The 22,113-nt window shown below is 44.2% G+C and overlaps 3 protein-coding genes across 3 annotated transcripts in view; 1 reads left to right on the top strand and 2 right to left on the bottom strand.

Annotated features, from left to right (window-relative positions):
• The window catches only part of tigara (TP53 induced glycolysis regulatory phosphatase a), an 8,071-nt gene extending 7,084 nt beyond the window's left edge, over positions 1 to 987 (top strand). The window contains exon 6 of the mRNA XM_007577647.2: positions 584 to 987. Coding sequence (XP_007577709.1) covers positions 584 to 952 — 369 coding nt within the window. The 3' untranslated portion in view covers positions 953 to 987. The remainder of the gene's footprint in view (positions 1 to 583) is intronic.
• A 3,309-nt stretch (positions 988 to 4,296) lies between these two features.
• LOC107832897 (uncharacterized) lies at positions 4,297 to 8,347 on the bottom strand. Its single transcript, XM_016663840.1, has 3 exons — positions 7,555 to 8,347; positions 7,163 to 7,266; positions 4,297 to 7,079 (listed from the first exon to the last, which is right to left on the bottom strand). The coding sequence occupies exons 1-3, from the start codon at positions 7,718 to 7,720 to the stop codon at positions 6,708 to 6,710; spliced, it is 642 nt and encodes a 213-aa protein (XP_016519326.1). The 5' UTR covers positions 7,721 to 8,347; the 3' UTR covers positions 4,297 to 6,707.
• A 3,933-nt stretch (positions 8,348 to 12,280) lies between these two features.
• LOC103155816 (fibroblast growth factor 6-like) lies at positions 12,281 to 17,420 on the bottom strand. The gene is made up of 3 exons (XM_007577660.2): positions 17,089 to 17,420; positions 16,567 to 16,670; positions 12,281 to 13,850 (listed from the first exon to the last, which is right to left on the bottom strand). The coding sequence occupies exons 1-3, from the start codon at positions 17,402 to 17,404 to the stop codon at positions 13,674 to 13,676; spliced, it is 597 nt and encodes a 198-aa protein (XP_007577722.2). The 5' UTR covers positions 17,405 to 17,420; the 3' UTR covers positions 12,281 to 13,673.
• Positions 17,421 to 22,113: the final 4,693 nt, after the last annotated feature.

Below are 22,113 nucleotides of genomic sequence, written 5' to 3' on the forward strand. Positions count from 1 at the left end.
CTCAATGGCAAGAACAAGATCCGTGCAATAAACAGCTATGCCTTACCAGTAATCAGATACCCTGCCGGAATAATTATCTCCATAAATATTTAGTTTGAAGGTAAATCTTTAGCTTGCTAATGTAACATAGTTAATGAATAGAATTCCACTTGTCATTACTTCCAAGTTTGGGTTCATGTGTAATGGGTGAAACAGCACCCCCTCCTGGAGGTTGGCAGTAAGTATAGTGAACACAGACATCTCGTTGCCAGAGGCAGGTCCGCTGAGTTTAACGCTGCGGTAAATTGTTGTTAGCTTGTTGATTCCTCGTAAGGTTCTGAACCCGCTGTGATGAACCTGATTCCTGATCAGTCCATATTCTAAACGTTTCACCTCATCCTGCCTCCTGGCCCTTATTCACACAACGCAGGAACTGATTCATACTGAATGATCACGATTATCGAGGTTACACTAAGTAGTACTAAATATTTAGTTTCAAACTGACATTTATAAATGAATGAATAACAGGGTGAAAATATGAGTGAAAAAAATCCCCATTTTCCTCTGATGACCGGATGAATAATCCAGATTTTGGCTCCTCCAGGTGAAGTTGCGGGTCCAGCAGTTCATGGAGAAAATGCTGCAGCAGATCGGGGCAGAACACTGGCCTGCAGGGGGCGCTGATGTCTCCTCTGCTGAGGGGGGGCCTGATAACGGCATGGGGCCCCTCAACGCCCACGCGCTGGTTGTCTCCCACGGTGCCTACATGTGCGTGGCGGTGCGTTACTTCGTGGAGGAGCTGCGGTGCAGCGCCCCTGCAGGCTGCGACAGGAAGCGCATGTTCTCGCTGAGCCCCAACGCAGGGATCTGCAGGTTCAACCTGACGGTGGTCCGGCAGGGGGCGCGCTACGTGGTGTCAGGCATGCGCTGTGTGTTCATTCACAGGGTGGGGGGGGCAGAGCAGGACGAATAACCTGCTCATGATTTATTAGTGAATTTATTTTAGTGAAGGAAACCTTCACTGTCTACAGGCGATGATGATGGCACAATGTTTAGTTTTATCATAAGCAGGCTCAACAAAAGACATAAAACACAAATATAAATATTTTATCATTATTTTTAATCAATGGGTGAAAATAAATTGACTGAATCATGAGAATTGTCCAGATTGAAAATATGAATAAGAGAGATTTCTGTTGGTTCAGTATTTTATAATCTCCAGAAACTGTAACTGTTCATGAATGTCTGCTCTATTTATTTGTGCATTTACTGCATTAAACTCTGCAGCTGATGATTTATTTTATTTATGTATTTTTATTAGCATGCTTCATAAATCCAGACAAACTGCGACGTAAAATAGTTTTGGTTCATATTTTCATTGCTTCAAAACTATTTTTCCAGCTATTTTTATCTGTTAATTTGTAAATAAGTTTATTTACAAATTAACATTTATGATGTTTCATATGTTAATGATTGAAACATGAAACTTCATGTTGCAGAGCAGAAACTTATTTTTAGGTTCATACAGATTGTGATGCAGAAGAGCTTCACCATCATCATCACCATCACTGTGTGACTTACTGGCTGCTGTCAGTAACTGCACTGTAATTACTGTAACTATGGAGCATAAACAACTTTTCTTTCTATATTGACAAAGTGGAAAGTTTTTGCTCTTTTTGGGAATCGGTGACAACAGCTCAGACAGCTGCCAAAGTGTGTGTGTGTGTGTGTGTGTGTGTGTGTGTGTGTGTGTGTGTGTGACCTGTGCAGCCTGTCCTGTGTACAGTGTGATCTGTAGAAAATGTTTTGTTTCCTGATCTTTCCCCTGAAATGCATCATTTATATGTCAGGTGGGAAAAGTTCAGAAAAATTCAGCAAAGAGGATAAATCGAGTAAAATATTAATCATCCCGTACAAAGAAACATCAAAAGCTGCCATCTGCTGTAAATGAAGTTGTTAGTGTTGGCTTAGAGTTTGTGAACAGCTCTGGTCCAGATCTGTGGAGAGTAGATGTTGTTTGCTTGAATCTATTTTTACCAAATAACATCACAGGTTTGATTTCCCCAGTTTTCACTATTAAACTTATTCACCTCCTTCAGTGCTTTTACAGATCAATCATGATCAACAGAATTTGGCTTTTCTGCTTTCTTTGGAAAACAATGTAAAGAAAACCTTTTGCGGTTAAAGTGAAAACCGATTTCCACAAAAGAAATACAAATATTTAACATGAAATCAGTGATTTCATTCCCCTGTTACTGGCTGACCTCATTCATCAGCGGTCCAGCTAACTGGTGCCGGTGACCTCACAGTGATCAGCTGGGAAAAGTTTCTCTCTGTGCAGAACTGAGTATTTATCTTCGGTCTGTTCACTTTTTTCCATCTCCTGTTACATTTTCTGAAATATTACATCACAGTATTTGCTGTAGAACTAAACAACTGTAGCACCTTAAACCACTCTATGATGAAAACTAAAATGGTGGGTGCTTGGGTTCGACATCGATCAGGTACACCCTGATGTATGCAATAACCTAGTTGGTAACAAATATCACCCAGAGAAACAGAATTTCAGGCAAAATGATTCAGCTTCACTTTATTAACTAAGGTGACAGGAATCCTCAGTTAATCACCAGTTGAACTGTAAGTTGTAAAACTTTAGGGAAAAAACAAAAAACAACATATACTTCTTCACATAAGGCAGCACAACTAAACTATTAATGGGCACAATTCCCTGAAATGTCCAAGCTAGTATATCATCCTGAACAAATGTAACTCAGTCAGTTCTACTCACAACCACAGACATGAACACGTAGACGCCTCATGGAGCGGGCCATAGGTCATGGAGCGGGTCATAGGTCATGGAGCGGGCCATAGGTCATGGAGCGGGTCATAGGTCATGGAGCGGGCCATAGGTCATGGAGCGGGTCATAGGTCATGGAGCGGGTCATAGGTCATGGAGCGGGCCATAGGTCATGGAGCGGGTCATAGGTCATGGAGCGGGCCGGCCCGTTGCTGCGATACGTCTCAGCGTCCGCCATATTGAATGTGGCATCTCTGCCAGTAAGCTAATACAGGTAAATGGACCGAACTTCACAAAGTGCCGTTCTACAAAGTATTTTAAATTAATTCCTGTCATTGACACATTTTCTCACACATTAATATATTTGGTAATCAGAGAAATGACTAAAGAGAGTTTCTAACTTTTGATGTGATTATTTAATTGTTTCGGTGCATTTCTGAATAAAGAGCACAATGTTTTATTTGGTAGAAATTATTCTTATTTTTATATTAACATTGATGAACAGACACTTTTACAGTGTTTTATTAAATAATATATTTACATAATTCCATAATTTAATGTACATTTAACGTTTCAAGACAAGAAACAAATAATTTTCCTGTATTTATTTTTTATACATAATCGAGAAATGACTTTTGATCTATAAATCAGTCATTGTCAAACATTAAACTACATATTTTTCTTATTTTTTTCCAGAGAAAAAATATTTATTATATGTTAGCTCTGCTATTGACAGCAAAGAGTGAAAATAATTCTAACAGAGTAAATTATTCTTATTTCATTACATAAGCTGTATTAATACACTAATACTTCAAATTGAGATATTTAAAAATACCCAAAAGTGAAAGAATAAAACATTTATTTATTATACTGGGAACACTGGTCACAGGCTTCAGTCTGCTGGTCTCACTGGGAGAACTCACTGACTTCTGAGACGTCCTGGTTCACAGGCTGAAGCCAAGGATAACAGAGAAATTATCCAAAAGTGTAAAAGACATTTTCAGCATGTTGGGCTCTGACTCGTAGCATCTTTATAGCTAAATCCCGACATGGAGAAGCTGAGCTGGAAACAGACTGAAGAACAGCAGCTCCAGCTCTGATCCTGACTGATCTTTCCTCACTAAATCCTCTGGTTTCTAATGAACTTCTCCTCTAACAGCGGTTTCACCAAGTAAGGTAATTACTCATTAGTTTGTATTATTCAACTATTAAGGTGAAGGAAAATGCCAATGTATTTCTTTCAGAAAGAAGGATGCTGAACACTTAGTTGTCATTGTATGCCTGAGTAAACAAGAATTTACTTTTAATATACTTGTATCTTGTTTTGGACCATATAAGATTTCTATTAACCTTAACCTTTCTGTTAAGGTTAATAGAAATCTTTAATAGTTTCTATTTGTAGTGACTATTTGCCCAAAAACTTAAATTAGTAAATAAAAAAACCTCAAAACTCAAAGGTGACCAAAACAAAAGTGAATCCAACTCAAATAGTCACCTGATGCACCTGGATTCTGGTTTACGCAGCACAAAGGATCAAAAAGTCGAAATGCAGTTCTTTGGTTTAATTTCACAGTTCAGGCAAAAAGGTTACAGGATTCTGCTCCGATTCCTGTTCTCCGACCGACGACTAGAGTCTGATGTGACAAAAAACCTTGTGACCACCACCTGCATAATAAGCTGCCTAAGAGACCCACCTATTTATATCGTGATATACCCACATCCCAACCTGAAATTAACTAATTAAGTGAATTCCTAATCAAAGAACTTATTCTTAACAACAAATCAAACAAAAATTCTAATGATAAATCAACTAGAAAATAAACAAAATATAATAATAAACTAAACAATTTAAATTCTAAGATTTAACTAAAAAATGGGAAAATAGCTCCTACACTATTAAGGGTTAATAGAAACTATTAAAGGTTACAGTTAATTACTGTAACCTCAGTTTACCACTGGGCTACCCGACCTTCGGCTAATCAGGTTCAGGAATCCGTCATGTTTATTTCTCACAGTGGTGTGAGAAATAAAAGTCAGACTGAGGGTTGTCGGGTGTATTAACACACACAGCTCATCACACCCTGTCAGTCTGGTTACATTTGATTTTATGGGAAATGTTTCCACATCAAACTCCTCTTAACTGCATGAAGCTCCTCGAGGACAAAAGCTTCAGCGACCTCCGTTAGCATCAAGACTCGGTTCCTCCTGTCTGTGGAAACGACCACAGCAAAATGCTAAGCTGCTAACGCTAAAATGATAACAAACCATCATAGACATGAATTAGTTGTGCTGATAATTTTGTTTTTAGCCTTCTGCTAATGTTAGCGCTGTGTGCTAGCAGTTAGCTAGAGAACAGAACCTTACTCTGAGTTTTGAAAAGTTATTAGGTGAACAGCTGGCATAGCTTTTGTCCTGGGGAACACATGATCCAGATGAGTTCAGTGCGTTCTTGGTGCTAGCCTTAGCTAACCCGCTAACCATGCTGAGGTTTTCCAGACGTGTTCGTTCACGTTGAGTCGTTTTCTGGCTCCAACATGTCAGGCTGGATGGACGAGTCTACTGCTGGTCAGAAACGTTTCTGCACCGTCAGATAATCTATCTCTGCTATCAAACTACAAAAATGGCCGAACAGCAGGGGGCGGGGTCTGAACTACCTCATTTGCATTTAGAGAGACCAAAACGAGTTGCTCTCAGATGAACCTGGGGTCAGAGGTCAAAGAGGAATCTGAGGAGCTACAAGAACCAGGAAGTCAGCTTTAAATAGACCACAAGTGGAGGGTTCAGCTGAAGGACTGGAAAGGAACATTTGTTCACTTTAAAGGATTTTTTGTAAAAAAAAAAATTGTCAAAAACAACATAATTTAGTTGATTATGATTGATTTGTAAAAGCAATAAAAGGGTAAAACATTCAAGGGGGTCAATACTTTTTGTAAACTGTACTATCTGCAACTTTTCAGGAGCAGCTCAGCTAAAATATTTGCAGCGGTGAACAGCGTATGGAGGCGAGGAGGAAGGTGAAACTCCCGCAGCGATCCGCTCGTCTTCCTGCTCTGATTAAAGAAGCTAAAGAACTTTTCTGGTTTCAGGCATTTTTTTCTAATTTTTATTTTCTATCAGAAATATATAAATAAAAAACAGCACACAATAAAAGAAGCTATGTTACACATTTCAATAAATAAATATCTTCATTGCTGAGACTGTTGGTGTCCAGCACCGGATAATTTCTCTTTCCTGTTCCATCATTCATTACTCGCTTTTAGCATTTCAGTGAGAATATTTAGAGGTTTTGAATATATGTGAAGAAAGCGTTGCCTCATCTGGCTCAAGGATTAAAATTTAACAGACAACAGAGGTTAAAGGTCAGCAGGAGCAGCTTATCCCTCTGCTGTTCAAACAGAGGCAGTGGAGCCTCAGTGATCAGATGAGACCTCAGAGAGTGTCTGATTGGAGCACAGCGCGCCGGCGCCGCAGACAGGAAGCTGGTCCCACTCGGTCCCCCTTGGTCCCGCTCGGTTCAACTCGGTTCCATTTGGTCCCACTCGGTTCCACTCGGTTCCATTTGGTCCCACTCGGTCCCATTTGGTCCCACTCGGTTCCATTTGGTCCTACTTGGTCCCATTTGGTCCCACTCGGTTCCATTTGGTCCCACTCGGTCCCTCTCGGTCCCACTTGGTCCCATTTGGTCCCACTCGGTTCCATTTGGTCCCACTTGGTCCAATTTGGTCCCACTCGGTCCCATTTGGTCCCATTTGGTCCCACTCGGTTCCATTTGGTCCCTCTCGGTCCCACTTGGTCCCATTTGGTCCCACTTGGTCCAATTTGGTCCCACTCGGTCCCATTTGGTCCCACTTGGTCTCTGCATGTGGCCCATTGCTCTGCAGCATCAGACTTTCTTTTTCTTTGCTTCCTGACAACCAGCAGCTGCAGGACGTCACTTCTGCTCTGCTCGCTCTGCGATGTTCGTCTTCACGGGACTGCCGTGTCCGTTGGGCCTCAGCACCCGCAGTGGGTCGTCACAGGAAGTGATGGTTTCCTTGGAAACGGCGCCCGCCTGGTTCGGCTCCACATCCTTCACAGGAGGAGATGGATGGGACTCTGTCCTCAGAGGATCGGACGGATTCACTTCCTCGCTCCTTCTCTGCCTCTTCACTGACCGGCTGTCCGGTGGCCCCCCACGGACAGCTTCTGGCCCACCAACCTCCAGTTTGACCAGCCAGCTCCTTCTCAAAGAGGAAAACGGGTCATGGCGCTCAGCCTGCCGGAACATATGTTGAAAGAGACAGTGTCCTCTGTCCTTCTGTCTCTGTCATGGAGACAAACAGAAACGTTTACTGAGATCTGCTCTGTTAAGGTGGATCTGTTAAGGTGGATCTGGAAGATACTCACAGACTTGTAGAGTTGTCCCTTTATGTCCACACACAGGAAGCGTCTTCGTCTCAAGTCAAAGATCAGCACCCAGCTGTCGGGTGCTGCAGCTACCGGCAGAACGACTGAAAAATGATTCAATAATTCAGAAAAATAACTTTTAATTACCAGGAATATTGTTTATTTAGAAGTCATGAAAATAATCAATAGAATCTAAAATCCCTTCAGAAAGATTACGGTTTGTCTGAAATTGTGAAAAATATGATTGTTTTTCCAAACATATTGCAGGAAAACTGAACATTCTGTGGAGTAAAATGTTGTGAATCCTGAAGACGCCTCAGTTTGGATCCGACTGGAGCCGTTTGTGATCCTGGCGCTGATGAAGACGATCGTGGAGTCAGGATCAGACTCACCCAGGTGAGGAGCGTTTGGTCTCAGGTCCAGGCGGAGGCGTCGCGGACCGGCGGGAGCCGCGGCATCCGCGTCGCCCGCCTGCGGCCGCCGCGACTTCGCTCTGCTCTCCGCTCTGCCACAAACATGCAACACAATCAGGAAGAGTGCGAGGGGAACCAGCTGCATGGTCAGCGGCGAGGGTTCCTCTCCAAAAGCTCAAATGGTGAGAGGGCAGCTTCTGGAGCAGGAGAAAGTCCAACAGGCTTATTTAAACAGAGGGTCAATAAACCGGCTAACTGATTTACCAAAATACCTCGGAGCCTCCCTGCAGCCGCACCGCCAGCCTCATTTTACAGCATTCATTTGGTTTTTAGGATTAAAATGAGATTAATTCATTATAGCATGAAATGAGTTGAAACTTAGAGAGATTCTGCTCTAATGATGTTTTTCTGGAAGGAGCCGGGTCAGAACCAGAACCTGTTTGTTGCGGCGGCCAGGGCGACCCAGAGGAACGTCCAGAACCTCCCATGGCCCCATGCTGAGTCACAGCATCAATGATTCATCCCCTGCTTATTAATTAACTGTACACACTTCCGCTGCTCCCACGCCGTTGCACAACGGAGCTGTAACTCATTTTCTCACGCCGCGGCGTCTTTCGGTGACCTGCTGACCTCATCAGGCTATAAAACACTTTGACTCTCACAGCTAAACTCCACAGCTTGTAAATGATCCTGAGCAAAGTTTAATCCCCAGTGAATTATTTATTTCAAACAGACAAAAGTAAAATCAAGAAAGAAGAAAAAGAAAATTAAAATTAAAACAAGTCATCACACCCAAGTGAAATGAGATTTTATATTATCTGTTTGAAAAGGAGCAGGTAGAAGATCCAAGATCTTAAGATGTCCTGCCCCATTTCATACTCATAAACTTATCAATTAAATGTCAAAACACCAAAAAGATAAATTGATGATATAAAGTGTTTAAATAATTGTACATTCTCATCTTTAGATGTACAATTATTTAAACACTTTATATCATCAATAGCCTTTACGGACTTTAAAACACTCATCTTATAGAACATGTTTCCCAATCAGGTCCTTTTTAAACTGGTTTATATATTTATCATCTCCACACACCGATAAACAGAAACGCTTCCTGGTTGTTCTTGATTTTTAAATATCCTTCACCTCCTAAATTATAACCCCTCTCTGTCACAAAACAGTTTTTGTATATTGGGTGGAAGTTGATGATTTCTGACCTTAAACATGAATTGTACAGTTTTAAATGTTACAAGGCCCCAGAATTTCAGTTTATTTGATTTAAAAAAAAAAACAGTTTTGTGTTTTCCCAACATCCCGCTTTATGTATTCAGATTGATTTATTCTGTAAGACATAACGGCTGTAAATGTGTTTTGTATCCAATCCATCATCTGGACAAGGAGAGAAGATGGACCACCAGGATAAATATTTAGTTTAAGGTTAACATTTGGTTAGCGAGCTAAATAGTTAGCTCAGATCTGAATATTTAATTATCAAGCTAAACATTTAGCTTGATAATTATGTATTTACTTTGAAACTGACATTTATAAAGTCATGATGACATAATGAACCCAGATTATTGGTTCATTCTTAACTGTAAAACTTTAGAAACGGTTCTGGTCACATTCCATCAGGCAGGGTTGGGTCAGCCAGGCGGTTCCGTTTCCGGTTCCGGACCCAGTCCGTCTCGGTACCGCTCCCAGAACTGGTTGATTGATTGTTGTGGTTTCCATGGTAACCGCCTCTTTGCAGCAACCTGCCCAGAGGGACAGGTGGGAGCGCGCATCGCTCTAAACTCGCATATTGATGAGAAAACGGACTGAAATATGACCGAAGAGGAAACTTTTAAAGATATTCGTAACATTATCATGTTTCCTAACCATGTAAGGCCTAAAACGGTGGGTTTTATTTCGCAGATGAATTGAAATAAATACAGTTTTGACACCTTTAATGAGACACGAGTCCAATGTTTTACAGTGTCTGATGAACATGTTCTCCGCTTTTTCTTTAACACCATAACAGCTTAACGCATGAGAAAACGGAGGTATGGAAGATTTAATATCACCTTAACTGTCCAGCCATTAATACAGGAGGGGATGCATCTTAATTTGATCCTCCCAATCCCTGCATCCCCTGTCTATTGTCCTGTTGATCTGAACCAGTAGCTCACAGAAGAAGAGTGATTATAAATGTTAAAAGTTAGGAAACTGTAACTTGCTGATGGAAATGCTAAATCACTGTGGTGAGTCCGGTCAGAACCCCAAAGAAACCAGAACCCCACATCAGTTGGTCCAACCTGCACTGGCTGTTCAGTCTTTATTTCGCCGTAACGGTGTGGTTCTACAAAATATCAATAATAATGCAGCATCAGTGTCTGATGAATAAATGACTGAAATAAAAACACACTTACTTCACTAACTACACTAATAATAAAGGTTACACAAATATTGTTCTAAATAAACACAACACAAAAAACCACGTTGTGTAGCTCAAGTGCGCACGTGAACGAAGCTTGTAATTAATTAACGCTAAAACTTAAATATTCAGATGCATAAATAATATTCCTCACTTTCTAACATCACGTACTTGTATTCCACGCACACACATCGAAAATAAAAAGGTAACAACAAACGGTAACTCTCGGCTCCTTTTCTTCTCTCCCTCTTTTCATCTGCGTGCTGATCCACAGGTGCTCTAAGCTCCGCCCCCTTAAAGGGCCTCAGCACCTGAGCAGCCTTTTTCACAATTGTCATATAACACATCCAACATCTTCACACTGCAGGGCACGCATTTTCTGGTAAGGGACATCTGAACCTGATGGCCTTCCTCACCTGGGGCCTCTGGACTGTTTGACCTTATGCATTCATTATGTCACAGCAAAGGGTCAGACTGCAAGCATTATTCATAAAGAACCCACTTTACTCAAGTCTAACTCTTAAATAACACATTCATCAATCTGTGCCTTGACACAATCTTACCCTTGTTGTGACATGCTTTTACTGTAAGCTGAACAATGAGCGTCCAGCCTCTGACCAGCAGAGGGCGCTCCACGCTCACCTTTACTTTCTCCTCAGATCCAAAAATTACCGTATTTTCCAGACTATAAGGCACCTAAAGCCTTAAATTTTCTCAAAAATCAGCAGTGCGCCTTACATGTGCACTGAATTCCAAAATCTGTCCCGGACACAGAGACGTAAAGTGTGCAGTACGGACGGCAGCAGCGATAAACCAATCAGAGAATTGTTGTCCAAGTTCTGCAGCATAGCCTCGGTAAAAACCAGATCGGTTTTTCCACGCATCACCGTCCCTGTTCATCTGCGACTCCATGCGCGCCCGTCTCACTGCTACTGTGGAAAAGGAAGCGAAGCAAACTGATTCGGAGTTTGCCGTCATTTCAGGAGGATTAACAGAAGAACTACAACCGCTGGACATTGGTGTAAACAGGCCGTTCAAACAGAAGTTAGGAGCGGCGTGGGAGCGATGGACGACAGACTGAACACAGTTTACTGAGAGACTCTGACAATGATGAGAGGGAGCCTGGCATGTTTGATGGCAAAATTGGCCAGCTGTTCAATTCAGACACAGAAGAGGACTTTGATGGACTTGTGGACGAGGAATAAAAAATAACGTGAGTGTATTGTTACATAGTCGAATAAAGTTCAACTAAACTTAAAGTTTTGTTTCCTTTACCGTTTTTTTGTTTTGTTTTTTTTTGTTTTGTTGACCGTATGTTTTAGTGTGCGTCTTATAATCCGGTGCGCCTTTTGTATGTGTTAAATACAGAAACAGACGCCATAATTCAGAGTGCGCCTTATAATACGGAGAATACGGTACTTATTAAAGTAACCGAAACAAAATCTGGAAGAAATTCACTGCAAAAGATTTTACAAAACAAATTTTATTTTCATCTCAGGAATACAGTTGACTGCTGTGCACAGCACAGACGTACAAAAATAAAAGGAAAACTATTTGTTATATAGTATTTTTTCTCACTTATATTTCAGAAACAAACGACTGGAGAAATCTGTTTTCAAACTAATTTACAATCATTTCAACAATCGGAACTAAGGCAGAAGGTGAGGTATTAAAAACAGGAGGAAGGACCGGGAGTGCAGGAAACTAAAACAGGCTGCAGCTGGAACAACTACACAGCTCTGACCCCCAGCTGGCAGCTGACCTCTAGTTGGCAACTGACCTCAAATTGACAGCTGACCTCTAGGTGACAGCTGACCTCCAGCTGGCAGCTGACCTCTAGGTGACAGCTGACCTCCAGGTGACAGCTGACCCTCAGCTGGCAGCTGACCTCCAATTGACAGCTGACCTCCAGCTGGCAGCTGACCTCTAGGTGACAGCTAACCTCTAGGTGACAGCTGACCTCCAGCTGGCAGCTGACCTCCAGTTGGCAGCTGACCTCTAGGTGACAGCTGACCTCCAGGTGACAGCTGACCTCCAGCTGGCAGCTGACCTCCAGTTGCCAGCTGACCTCCAGCTGGCAGCTGACCTCTAGGTGACAACTGACCTCCATCTGGCAGCTGACCTCCAGTTGGCAGCTGACCTCTAGGTGACAACTGACCTCCAGCTGGCAGCTGACCTCTAGGTGGTAGCTGGCCTCCAGCTCCCTGCGGACATTTAAAGCAGACTTAACCGGCTCACTCAGATCTCTACTTGCATCTGGAGGTTATAGATGTTTTTTTTTTTTCTTATCAGCTTTCTCCAGACTTTCACTCTGAAACAAACCAAAATGCTGCCGACGGATTTCTCTGTGCTGCAAATAACAAACTGACAGAAGCTGCTGTCAGCTGCTCAGAAAAAGTTAGGAGGAAGAACGACCACCTCATCTCCTGCACAGAAACCTGCAGACAGTGAAAATAAGAACAATATATAGAGAAGTGCTGCACCTTAATTTGGATATAAAGTTTAAAAAGCTACAGGCGATGTGCAGGCCTAAAGGTCATCAAAGGTCATTCAGGATCATCTCCATGACAACCTGGAGTCTCTGTCCTCATCATCAACTGGTAGGAAGAACCGGATCCAGTTTACTGGACCGACTGTTACAACAAATTGACCTCAGTGGCTCTCCAACAGAACCAGAACCGGGTCTGAACTCCTCTCTGCTACCAAACCCCTTTGTGACATCACTTCCTGTAAATCAGCCAGAATGCTGTGGAAAAGTTTTCAACCCCCTTCAGATTTTTTTTTCTTCATCAAAATGCTTCAGATTGTTGAAATCAGAGCAAAACTGAGTAGTTGGTACAGACAGCGATCGGGTCGGAACCAGAACTCTGGAGTTTTCCTGATGGATCAGGAAAAACGTGGAGGCGTGAATACTTTTGAACTGGTGCTTTTCCAACACCAGCAGAAATAGGAGCAGAGTTGAGGGTCAAAGGTCATGGCGAGGTGGACAGGTGCCAGGAGGGGACAAACACAGAGGACACTCCTGGAGGGGCAGCGCCCCCTGATGGGCTCCTTCTGCTCTGTGTTCAAGAAAATTATGCTGCTTGAAAAAATTTGAACATTAAAACCAAACCAGCAGATTGAGCTGAAAATCCTGGGATTAATAATTGGGATTAATAATTTGCTGCTGACACAAAAGAACAACAACAACATTAATAATAATGCTAAATAAATCAGGATGAATTATGAAGAACCTCAATAATCTGCTGTCAGTAACCTGAACACTTCAAAATAAAAGCCCAGTCACACCGATGGGGGGTGGGGGGTGAAGTTTCCTCCTGGCGTGGATCCTCAGGAACGTCAGACCCTCCAGGAATTGGGCTCTGGCTCAGGGCAGCATGACGCCGGGGTCGCTGCTATTTCTGACTCCAGATCAGCATTTCTGGCATGCAGGGAGGGAGGGGGGGCACAGCCGCCTCCTCCTGACGCAGAAACGCCAAACAGGAACAGGAAGGTCCGTCCCTAATGTAACCCCCCATCCCCCAGGAGGAAGTCCTCTCCCTCCTCTTCCTCATGAAGAAGGTGCTCCTCAACCCGCTCCTCCTGCTGCAGTCCGGTCCAGGTTTTCAGGCCTGTCCAGGTGTTTCTCACCTGGGATAATAATAATCCACATGTGCAAATCAGTTTGTTATTGCCACTTTCTGCCTCATATCCGGGGTAAGAAGTGGGTGACTGTCATGGCGGTGGTGGCCCTGTTGCCCCTCTTGACGCGGCCATGTTTGCTCAGCGCTATGAAGCAGCCGCGGTGCGCCGCAGACTCGTAGGCGTTGTAGTTGCTGGCCAGAAGACTCTCCCTGAACTTACACTCATCATGGAAGACGGTCTGCAGGGACAGGAAGGACGAAGCAGAGGTCAGAGCTCACAGCCGCCATGTTCACAGAAAAACGATTTCAACTCAGTTATAGATATTATTATTGATCCTCGTTATCAGCCAGGGCAGGGCGCTCAATTAATTATTCAAATTAGGTTAAAAATGTTTTATCTTAGAAAACCCAGCAGACAGAAACACCATTCCCCATTTACTGATAATTATTGATTTTTACTGATAATTACTGGTATTTATTGTGACCTGTCCAGGTGACCCCGCCTCTCGCCCAAAATGTTTGCTGGAGAGGCAGCAGCACCTCCTGATTTTTCCTGAATGTCAATCAGGTGAAGCTGAAACTGAACCAGAGGAGTTCTGGAACATCAGGTTTACAGACATAAAAAGGTTTTTATCTTGAATATTTTATATACTTTTGGCTTCATTATTTCTCTGTGTTGTTCTTTCAGTCTTTATGCTCCAGTTAACAATTAATCAATCACTAAATGAGCTGATTATTCCAATAATTGATTCATTTTGATTAATGTCTTCAGCTGTAACAACAGTGAAATGTCGCCATCTTCATCCCACCAACAGGAAAGTTTAAATACATTTAGTTAGGTTCAAATTAATGTACATGTTATTATTATTGAAATAATTGTCAACTAATTTAGTAATTGATTAATGTTAACTGGAGCAGAGACACGAAAAGAGGGTTTAGGCTGTTTTCTTGACTTTGCAGTAACTCCTTCACTTTTCTTTATCATCTCCATTAAACATCAAATGAAACTTGAACTTTCAGTTTCACCTCCAAACCAGCTGCGCTCTGGTTTTAATGACTTAACAATAAATAAGCATGTTTTCATTTCCTCTCCGTCTCACTGATGTGTCACAGAGAAAGAGAAGAAATCCTCAGCAGCGCAGAGCAAGTATGTGGCCTAGTCCAATCACTTATCAGATGCTCCGGCTGCTCACAAGCCGACACTTCATCACTCAGAGTCAGATAAGCAGCTGCATTCTCACACACACATATGCACAAACAGACATGCACACACACGCACACACACACCCGGGACATTCCTGTCTGTCCTCTGGACATGTCCACCGTTCACCAGCTGCTCTTGTCTGCAGTAATAATATTATTATTGTGATTATTAATGCTGTCATATTAAAATAACAAACTGAAACCTCTGATGTGTTACTTGGATTTGGTCTGCAGAAAAATCTTCCTGCCAAAGTTTTCACACCCCATCCCAGAAAAATTGATTTATGGTTTTCGTACCAAACCCAGCTGAAAAGTGTGGTGTGCGTTTATATTCAGCCTCCTCTGGGTTTGTCCGTCTTCACAACATTTTGCAGATTCTCTGGTGGAGTCAGATATGGACTTTGACTAGGCCACTCTAAGCTGTGAGTCAGCTCTGATCTACACCATCCCATAATATCTCTGTCTGTCTGTTCTGGTTGTCCTGCTGGAAGCTGAACTTTGACCCCAGTCTCAGCTCTTCTGCAGGTCTTCTTCCAGGTTTGTCCTGATTTAGCCCTATTCACCTTCCCACATCATGATGCTGCCACTGCCATGCTGTGTTTGAGTTCCGCTCTCCTCTGATCCACCTGGTTCCTGGATCCAAACTGAACAACTTTTCTTCTTCTTCTGTTCCATAACGAGCGGCTCCATCAGGGCCGTTACTGTTATTATTAAAATCATGTTATTAAATTATTACATGTTAAATCTACAATACTGTTTTTGTAAAACCTCATAATTCTGTACTTTTCAGAAATAATTCCAGTTTGGTTCAGATTAAAGAACTACAGATTAATTACAGATTAATTTCAACAGAACATCTCCAACAATAGCAACACATCAGAATCTATATTCTGATCAAACGAGCTTTCAGATATCCAAACCTTGAAAATCAGGAGTAAATAAAAGTATTAAATATCAAATAATAAAATAAATAAATGTTGCACTTCTAACACTGTTGTACTTTTATCATTTTATTATTTATTTATTACACTAAAAATGACTAAAAATATTAGAATTTCTCTCTCTGCTTCTGATGCTACATCACATTTTAAAATGATCATAAATGCCCGTTTCCATGGAAACCTCTGATCGGAATCATCATTATATTAATATTAATAATCATCTTTATATTAATAATATCCCTTCACTCTGGCTGCTGCATCAATGGGGCGTCCCGTCATAAAAATATTTAAATATCAAATGTATATCCGCACATCCTCTGACTGAACGTCTCATGTGACGTCTGCTTCCGGTTTTCCTTTTTTCCGTCTGCGCTGACAGAGAACTCACGATTTATGCTTGGATGTTGTTGCGGAACGAACCCTGCTCTAAACTGACCCAGAACCAGAACCAGAACCAGAACCTCCTCCATGACCTCTACAGAACTGGAACCAGAACCGGAACTGCTCCATCAGAGTGAGGAGGGCTGAAGACAAACGCCCACCACACTTTTTAGATCGTGTTGAGAAGCATGCAGGATGTTTCTGTTCTGATCAGTGAAATGCGATCCAGTGTGAAGGGAGTGGAGACTTCTGCAGGTATATCCCCTCCTCCCCTCCCCCGGGCTCCCCGGGCCCAGAACGGGCAGTTCCCTGTGAAATTAGCGCCGTGGCTTTAACGGGCTTCAGGGGGATTCCCACGCTGCACCTGCTAGCCTCATCAGCGGCCTTTAAATAGACCTTTCTGAGCTGGCGGAGCTGCGGGTTCACCTACCGTCCCGTACAGCCTGCCGCGGCTGTTCATGGCCACGAAGCGCTCGCTGCGCAGCCCGAACAGGCTCACCACGCCGCGCTCCACCGTGGAGATTTGGATCAGACCTGCAGCGGGACATAGAGCGTGTTAGAGCGGACACAGAGGACACGCCGTCCCGCTGGGAACCCCGCAGGGAGCCGAGCAGCATGCGGGGCCTTTGTTCCGCATGCTGCGCTGCATCCAGGCAGGAACTGCAGCAGATGCATCAGCGCATGCACTCCGATGCATGGGGGCGCGCGCCATGGCTGCGTAAAAATAAGTTGGGTCTAAAAGCGTCCATACATTCATAACATGGCTGAGGAAGAGGAGGAGGTGGATGAAGATGGGCTGATGATGCTTGTTTTTAATAGCATCACATTCGGAAGAAATTTAATTCTCCCAGTGAGGAGCAGAGGTCTGCTCATGCATGTTAACGGGGGCCGAGGGGGCAGCCTGCTCCGCTCCGCTCCAGCCTCCCTGCGTCAGCCCGGAGGAGGAACTCACTGTACGGGTCCTCGCTGTGCGCCCCGCTGATGCCGCCGTCGGGGAGGACCTGCAGGTGGAACCCGATCCCCACGTTGCAGTAGAGCCTCCGGACTCGCTGGATGCCCAGCAGGTAGTCAGTCTCCCAGCTGAGCTCCGGTTTCTCCCCGGAGACCCCCAGCACGGAGCGGGAGAACAGCGTCTCCCAGCGCCGGTCCAGCGGAGCCGCGTCCGGCGTTGGCGCCCCCGCCGCGGCTCCCAATAGGACGCCCAGGAGCAGCGCCGCGGTCGGCGTCCAGCAGGACATTCTGCCGAAGAACCTTAGTGCAGCGGACATCCGGTTCTCCTCGGGGCCACGTGCTCCAAATTAATGAGCCTAAAAATAGCGCGCCCCGTGTCGCTGCTGCGGCATGGCGGCGGCGGCTGGCTGGCGAGCGGCAGAGCGGGGCTCCGGAACCCCGGGGGTCGGGAGGAGAGGAGACGGCGGAGGGCGCGCTGGAGCTGATGGAGATGCTGCTGCTGCTGCTGCTGCCGCCGCTGGTGATTACCATGGTTCGCAGCTCCTCTGCGCCCCGCTCTCTCTCTCTCTCTCTTCCTTTCTCTCTCGCTCCGACGGTCTGCGGCTCGGTTCTGGTTCCACTGATCCTCCGGGCCGCCTGTCGAATCACCGAGCAGCCCTGGTTCTGGTTCTACCCGGGCCGGGCTCCCGCATCCCGGGTTGACATGGTGGCAGTCTGCGCCAGATTGGCGGCGGTCAGCGGCCTGGGTCGTGGTGGGGCGCTGCGGCTCCCAAATTGGGCCGGGCGGGCGGTCATGTGTCTGTCAGGCCGCTTCCTTATTTAGAATGGAGGTGTAAAAACAGGCCGGCTGTCACCGGAGAGCAATGACGGAGCTCTGGTGGTCCTCAGCCGCGCAGCTAAGCAACTTTTCCTTGAAAAAATAACATAAAATGAAAGAAAATAAAATAAAATAAAGGTTTTCTGGGTGAATCGACGCGTCAGGTGCGCCGGAGAGGTCAGGTGGCGTTGGGGGGGAGGGGAGGGGGTTCAAGTCCGCCAAGGCAGCCGGAACCAGAGCGGCCCAATCAGATCCAGTGTTCATCCAGACATTTCTCAGCTCAGGAGGAAAAGCAGCAGAAGAACCAGGAGGAGAACCTGATCGGCCCGCATTCCGTTCCCTGCGTGCCGGTCCCGCAGCAGGGAGAGTGGGGGGCAAGGGGGGTATCACCTTCTCCATGTAACAGACAACAGGCGGGGGCGGGGAGGGAGGCCCGGCACCTGCAACCCTTCCTCCACATCTCCAGCAGATGGCGTCATTTCCATATTAACCGTTCAGATCATCATCATTATCATCTTCATCCCGGTTTAATTAGGTCCAACATGTTCGATTATTTCCATAATTTAATTAGGGATGAACCGATTAATTGATTATTGAAATAATAGTCAACTAATTTCGTAACTGGAGCAGAGACACTAAAAAGACGATAGACTTTTTTTGACCGTCATTTTTTAATTTTATTTTATTTTAATGATCAACAGGTCGTTGATCACAGTGACAAAGCAAACACGGCATTTTCCCCTCCCCATCTTTCGGATGAAAAAAGAGCAGCACACAATAAAAACGACAAAAATAATTACACAGCTGAAAGACCACAAACATGAAAACCCAGGAGACCAAGACAGTGCAAGTCAAAAACGTGGACAACATACAAACAAGCGTCCACACAAGCAAGGGTAAGTGGGTATGCAGCGCATAGGGGCGCTGCACCAGAGGGGCGTCAAAACCCCGTCTGGAGGGGCGGCGCCCCGATGATGCCTTCGCATACACTTCACCGCGCGCACATGTAAATGTAAATGTAGCGAGTTTTACCTTTCACGTGTCTTCACCCTTACGTACCTTCCTTTGGGGGGCGATTTATGTTTTCGCATCCACCTGAAAAATATGTAGTTGCGCCCCTGGGTATACACAAACCGAGTCTGGACATGGATATTTAAAACTACACAGTTACTGTCAGTGACCGGAACCACGAGGAGCCACCGCGCAGCGGATCCCAAGTCATCTTCTGTTGCGTTTCATTTCTTTGCGGTTTTATTAACATTCAGTTAATCCAGATCCCATCACCCATCAAGCGGATAAACATTTAACTTTTACTCTGCAAGGATAAAAACACGGACTGATGTAAAATGAAACCGACTCACCTGCTGGTCTGAACGCGCAGCGTCATCCGACCTGAATTCATTTTGATTAGATTCACTATTTCAGTGATGATTTTCCTGCTTCTGTTCACCATTTGAGTCAGCAGCGTAACTTCTCCTCTTCCAGCTCCATGTTGTCGCTTGTTGTACCAGCAGCAAATGTTCCGGGATGATGGGCTGAAAGGATCCCGGTTCTGAGTCTGAATAGATCAACAGTCTTCTCTTCAGTTTGTTCTGCGCCACTTAAGCCAAAGGTTTTCCTGATTTCCCGTCAGTAACGCTGCGCGCCGTCCATGTCAGAGCAGAGGCGCAGCCAGGAATCTTGGGCCCACTGACAAAAAATTAGACTGGGCCGCCAGGTACAATTTTTTGAGTCTATCTGACCCATAAAAAGAGTCACAATTTTTAAGGCTTGCAACTGCCTTGCTTTCTTTGGTCCAATACTGATAACTAGTACAATATTTACTGCTCATGAATTTTATATGCAACGTCTGCATCCAGTATGCAAGTAGGTTGCTTAATTTTTTTTCTATTAGTTTTAGATACTGAAATGTCTCTCCCCACTTGCAACAGTCATAGGCAACATGCAAAATACACATAAAGCAATCCAGACTTCTCAAAAAAATGCCATGTAGTTGCATTTTATTCAAGCTGCAGTAAATAACTTTAATAAATATTTTTTCTCCATATTTGTTAAAGCTGTCATGTTGTGACGGTTTGAGGCAGATAATCTGTGCAAACAATCAATCTCCTCCATCTGCTTCCTGAATTACTATTACTGGTTAAAGTAATGCACCGTTCTGACCAAAACAACCAATCAGAACCAGGAGGAGGGTCTTAGCGCTGTCAATCAACTCATTCACTCACTGCTAAATGTGCTAATGGTGGAGAAACAACTTATTGTTACAGGAAAATTGTTTATCTGCTATCACTGGTAGCTATGCTAACTAGACTAAGCATTTACAACAGGGCCCCCTGTTGGTCAGGGGCCCTTAGATTTGTCATAACTTCTCCCCTATCAGAGGTCATATTTAGAGGTGATTTATTTATTGATTGATTTCACTTGCCTCCACTATGTACTCTGAGCATAAAGCTGAAAATATCTGTGCAGCTGCACCAGGTAGGACGACCTCCAGATTTTTGTGTTTAAAACAACAAAAAACAATCAAATACAGAAAATATTTGGTTAAGGAAACTCCGAGTAGCGCTTCAACAGCAGGAATGTGACGTCGCTCATATCAGTGGAATAACAGAGCATGTAGGATTAAAATCATTTTTATTAATCTGATGTTTTCAAAGGGACTGAAATCTGGGTTTTTGTGAAAGAGTGTGGGAAGTGAATCACTGAAATAAACCAACTTTTATCTTAAATGATCTTCAGGTGTAAAGACAGGAGACATGAGTGGATGATAAAAGTTTTTATTATTCTGTATAAAATCTGTTTGGTAACTGCATATTTCTCCACTCCTTCAGCTGGTCCAGAGTATAAAGAGGAGCAAAATGAATTCATATCAAAAATATCAGATTTGGTTTCCAGACAGTTGGCACTTAAGTTTCAAACAGGATATTTGGTTTCCATTGACCCGTCGGACATTCAGAGGTAAAGATGCCCCAAAACATGACGGATAATAAAACTGACTTCGTATCAGCTAGAGGTTTTGAGATGCTTATGAAATAAATTAGATTTAAAGTTGCTTTCTATATAAATAATTTATCTTTCACAGAAAAGCTTTCAGCCCAGAAGTCTGTTCGTTTCATCCAGGAAGGAGAGCAGAATAAATAAATCCATATTTACATGTTTAATAAAGATCAGGCACTTCTTCAGCCGCCTTCCTCCTGACTGCTGCCACGGCAACGGAGTCCTGAGTTTCACCTCAAGGTGGCGCTAATGGCGGGGGGGGGGGGGGGGGGGGGGGCCCTTCCCCCCCCCCCCCACACACACACACACACACACACACACACACACACACACACACACACACACGTCCATCTGGCTCTGGGTTCAGCCTCCATTTTTGGTCTTTTCAGGGATGGTTGCTATGGAGACGGTATCCATGCACTTCTATGTAACAAGCCCATCTGGTGTTATGCGTTGTCTGGACATGCAGTGAGATGCAAACCATCACCATGGCAACGCAGGATACTAAGCAGGCCAGAGGTCAGTGTGTGGATGCTACCAGTACTCTGGACCAGTTTGAACTGGTTCCACAGCAGATCCACCAGCAGCTAACAGGGAGAGGCTCACCTGACCCAGAGCTGGAGGAGGAATTCACTCCACTTTCCTGTCACATTAAACGCTGCAGAGCAAACTAACGGTCAAACAAGCCGAGAAATCTCTCCAAACCCCCAGAGTCCAGAACCGCCTGGCAGCAGGAAGTAGGCCGAAACACCAGAAGCACCAACTTCATGTCTGCGTCTGAAACTACAGTCAAACATGGTGGTGGTGGTATGATGGCCTGGGCTGCTCTGCTCTTTCAGGGTCTGGACATCGGCAGAACTTCTGGAGGAGACGATCCGAAACAAAAACGTCTTCAGATGGTCTGAAATGCCACTAAATTGTGAATTAGCGTTAGCGTTAGCGCTGACTTCGTCTTCCCTCTGTCAGAACTGGCCACGCCTCCACCCTCTCCTGGCTCCACCCACTTTGGTGGGATTTTTCAGGCCGGTAGAGGTTCCTTTTAATAAAACGAGATTATGTTTTAAAATCTAATTTTCATATTATTTCAGGTGATGAATGACCGACACTCATCATATATTAATATTTATAACTGCATCAACGTGTTTGATGAGCCTGAAAACGGAGGAACAAACAGAAACAGGTGCTAATACTTTGTCCCAGCCTTTCCGGGCC

Source organism: Poecilia formosa, unplaced genomic scaffold (assembly GCF_000485575.1).
Source record: "Poecilia formosa unplaced genomic scaffold, Poecilia_formosa-5.1.2 Scaffold449, whole genome shotgun sequence".
NCBI lineage: Eukaryota > Metazoa > Chordata > Actinopteri > Cyprinodontiformes > Poeciliidae > Poecilia > Poecilia formosa.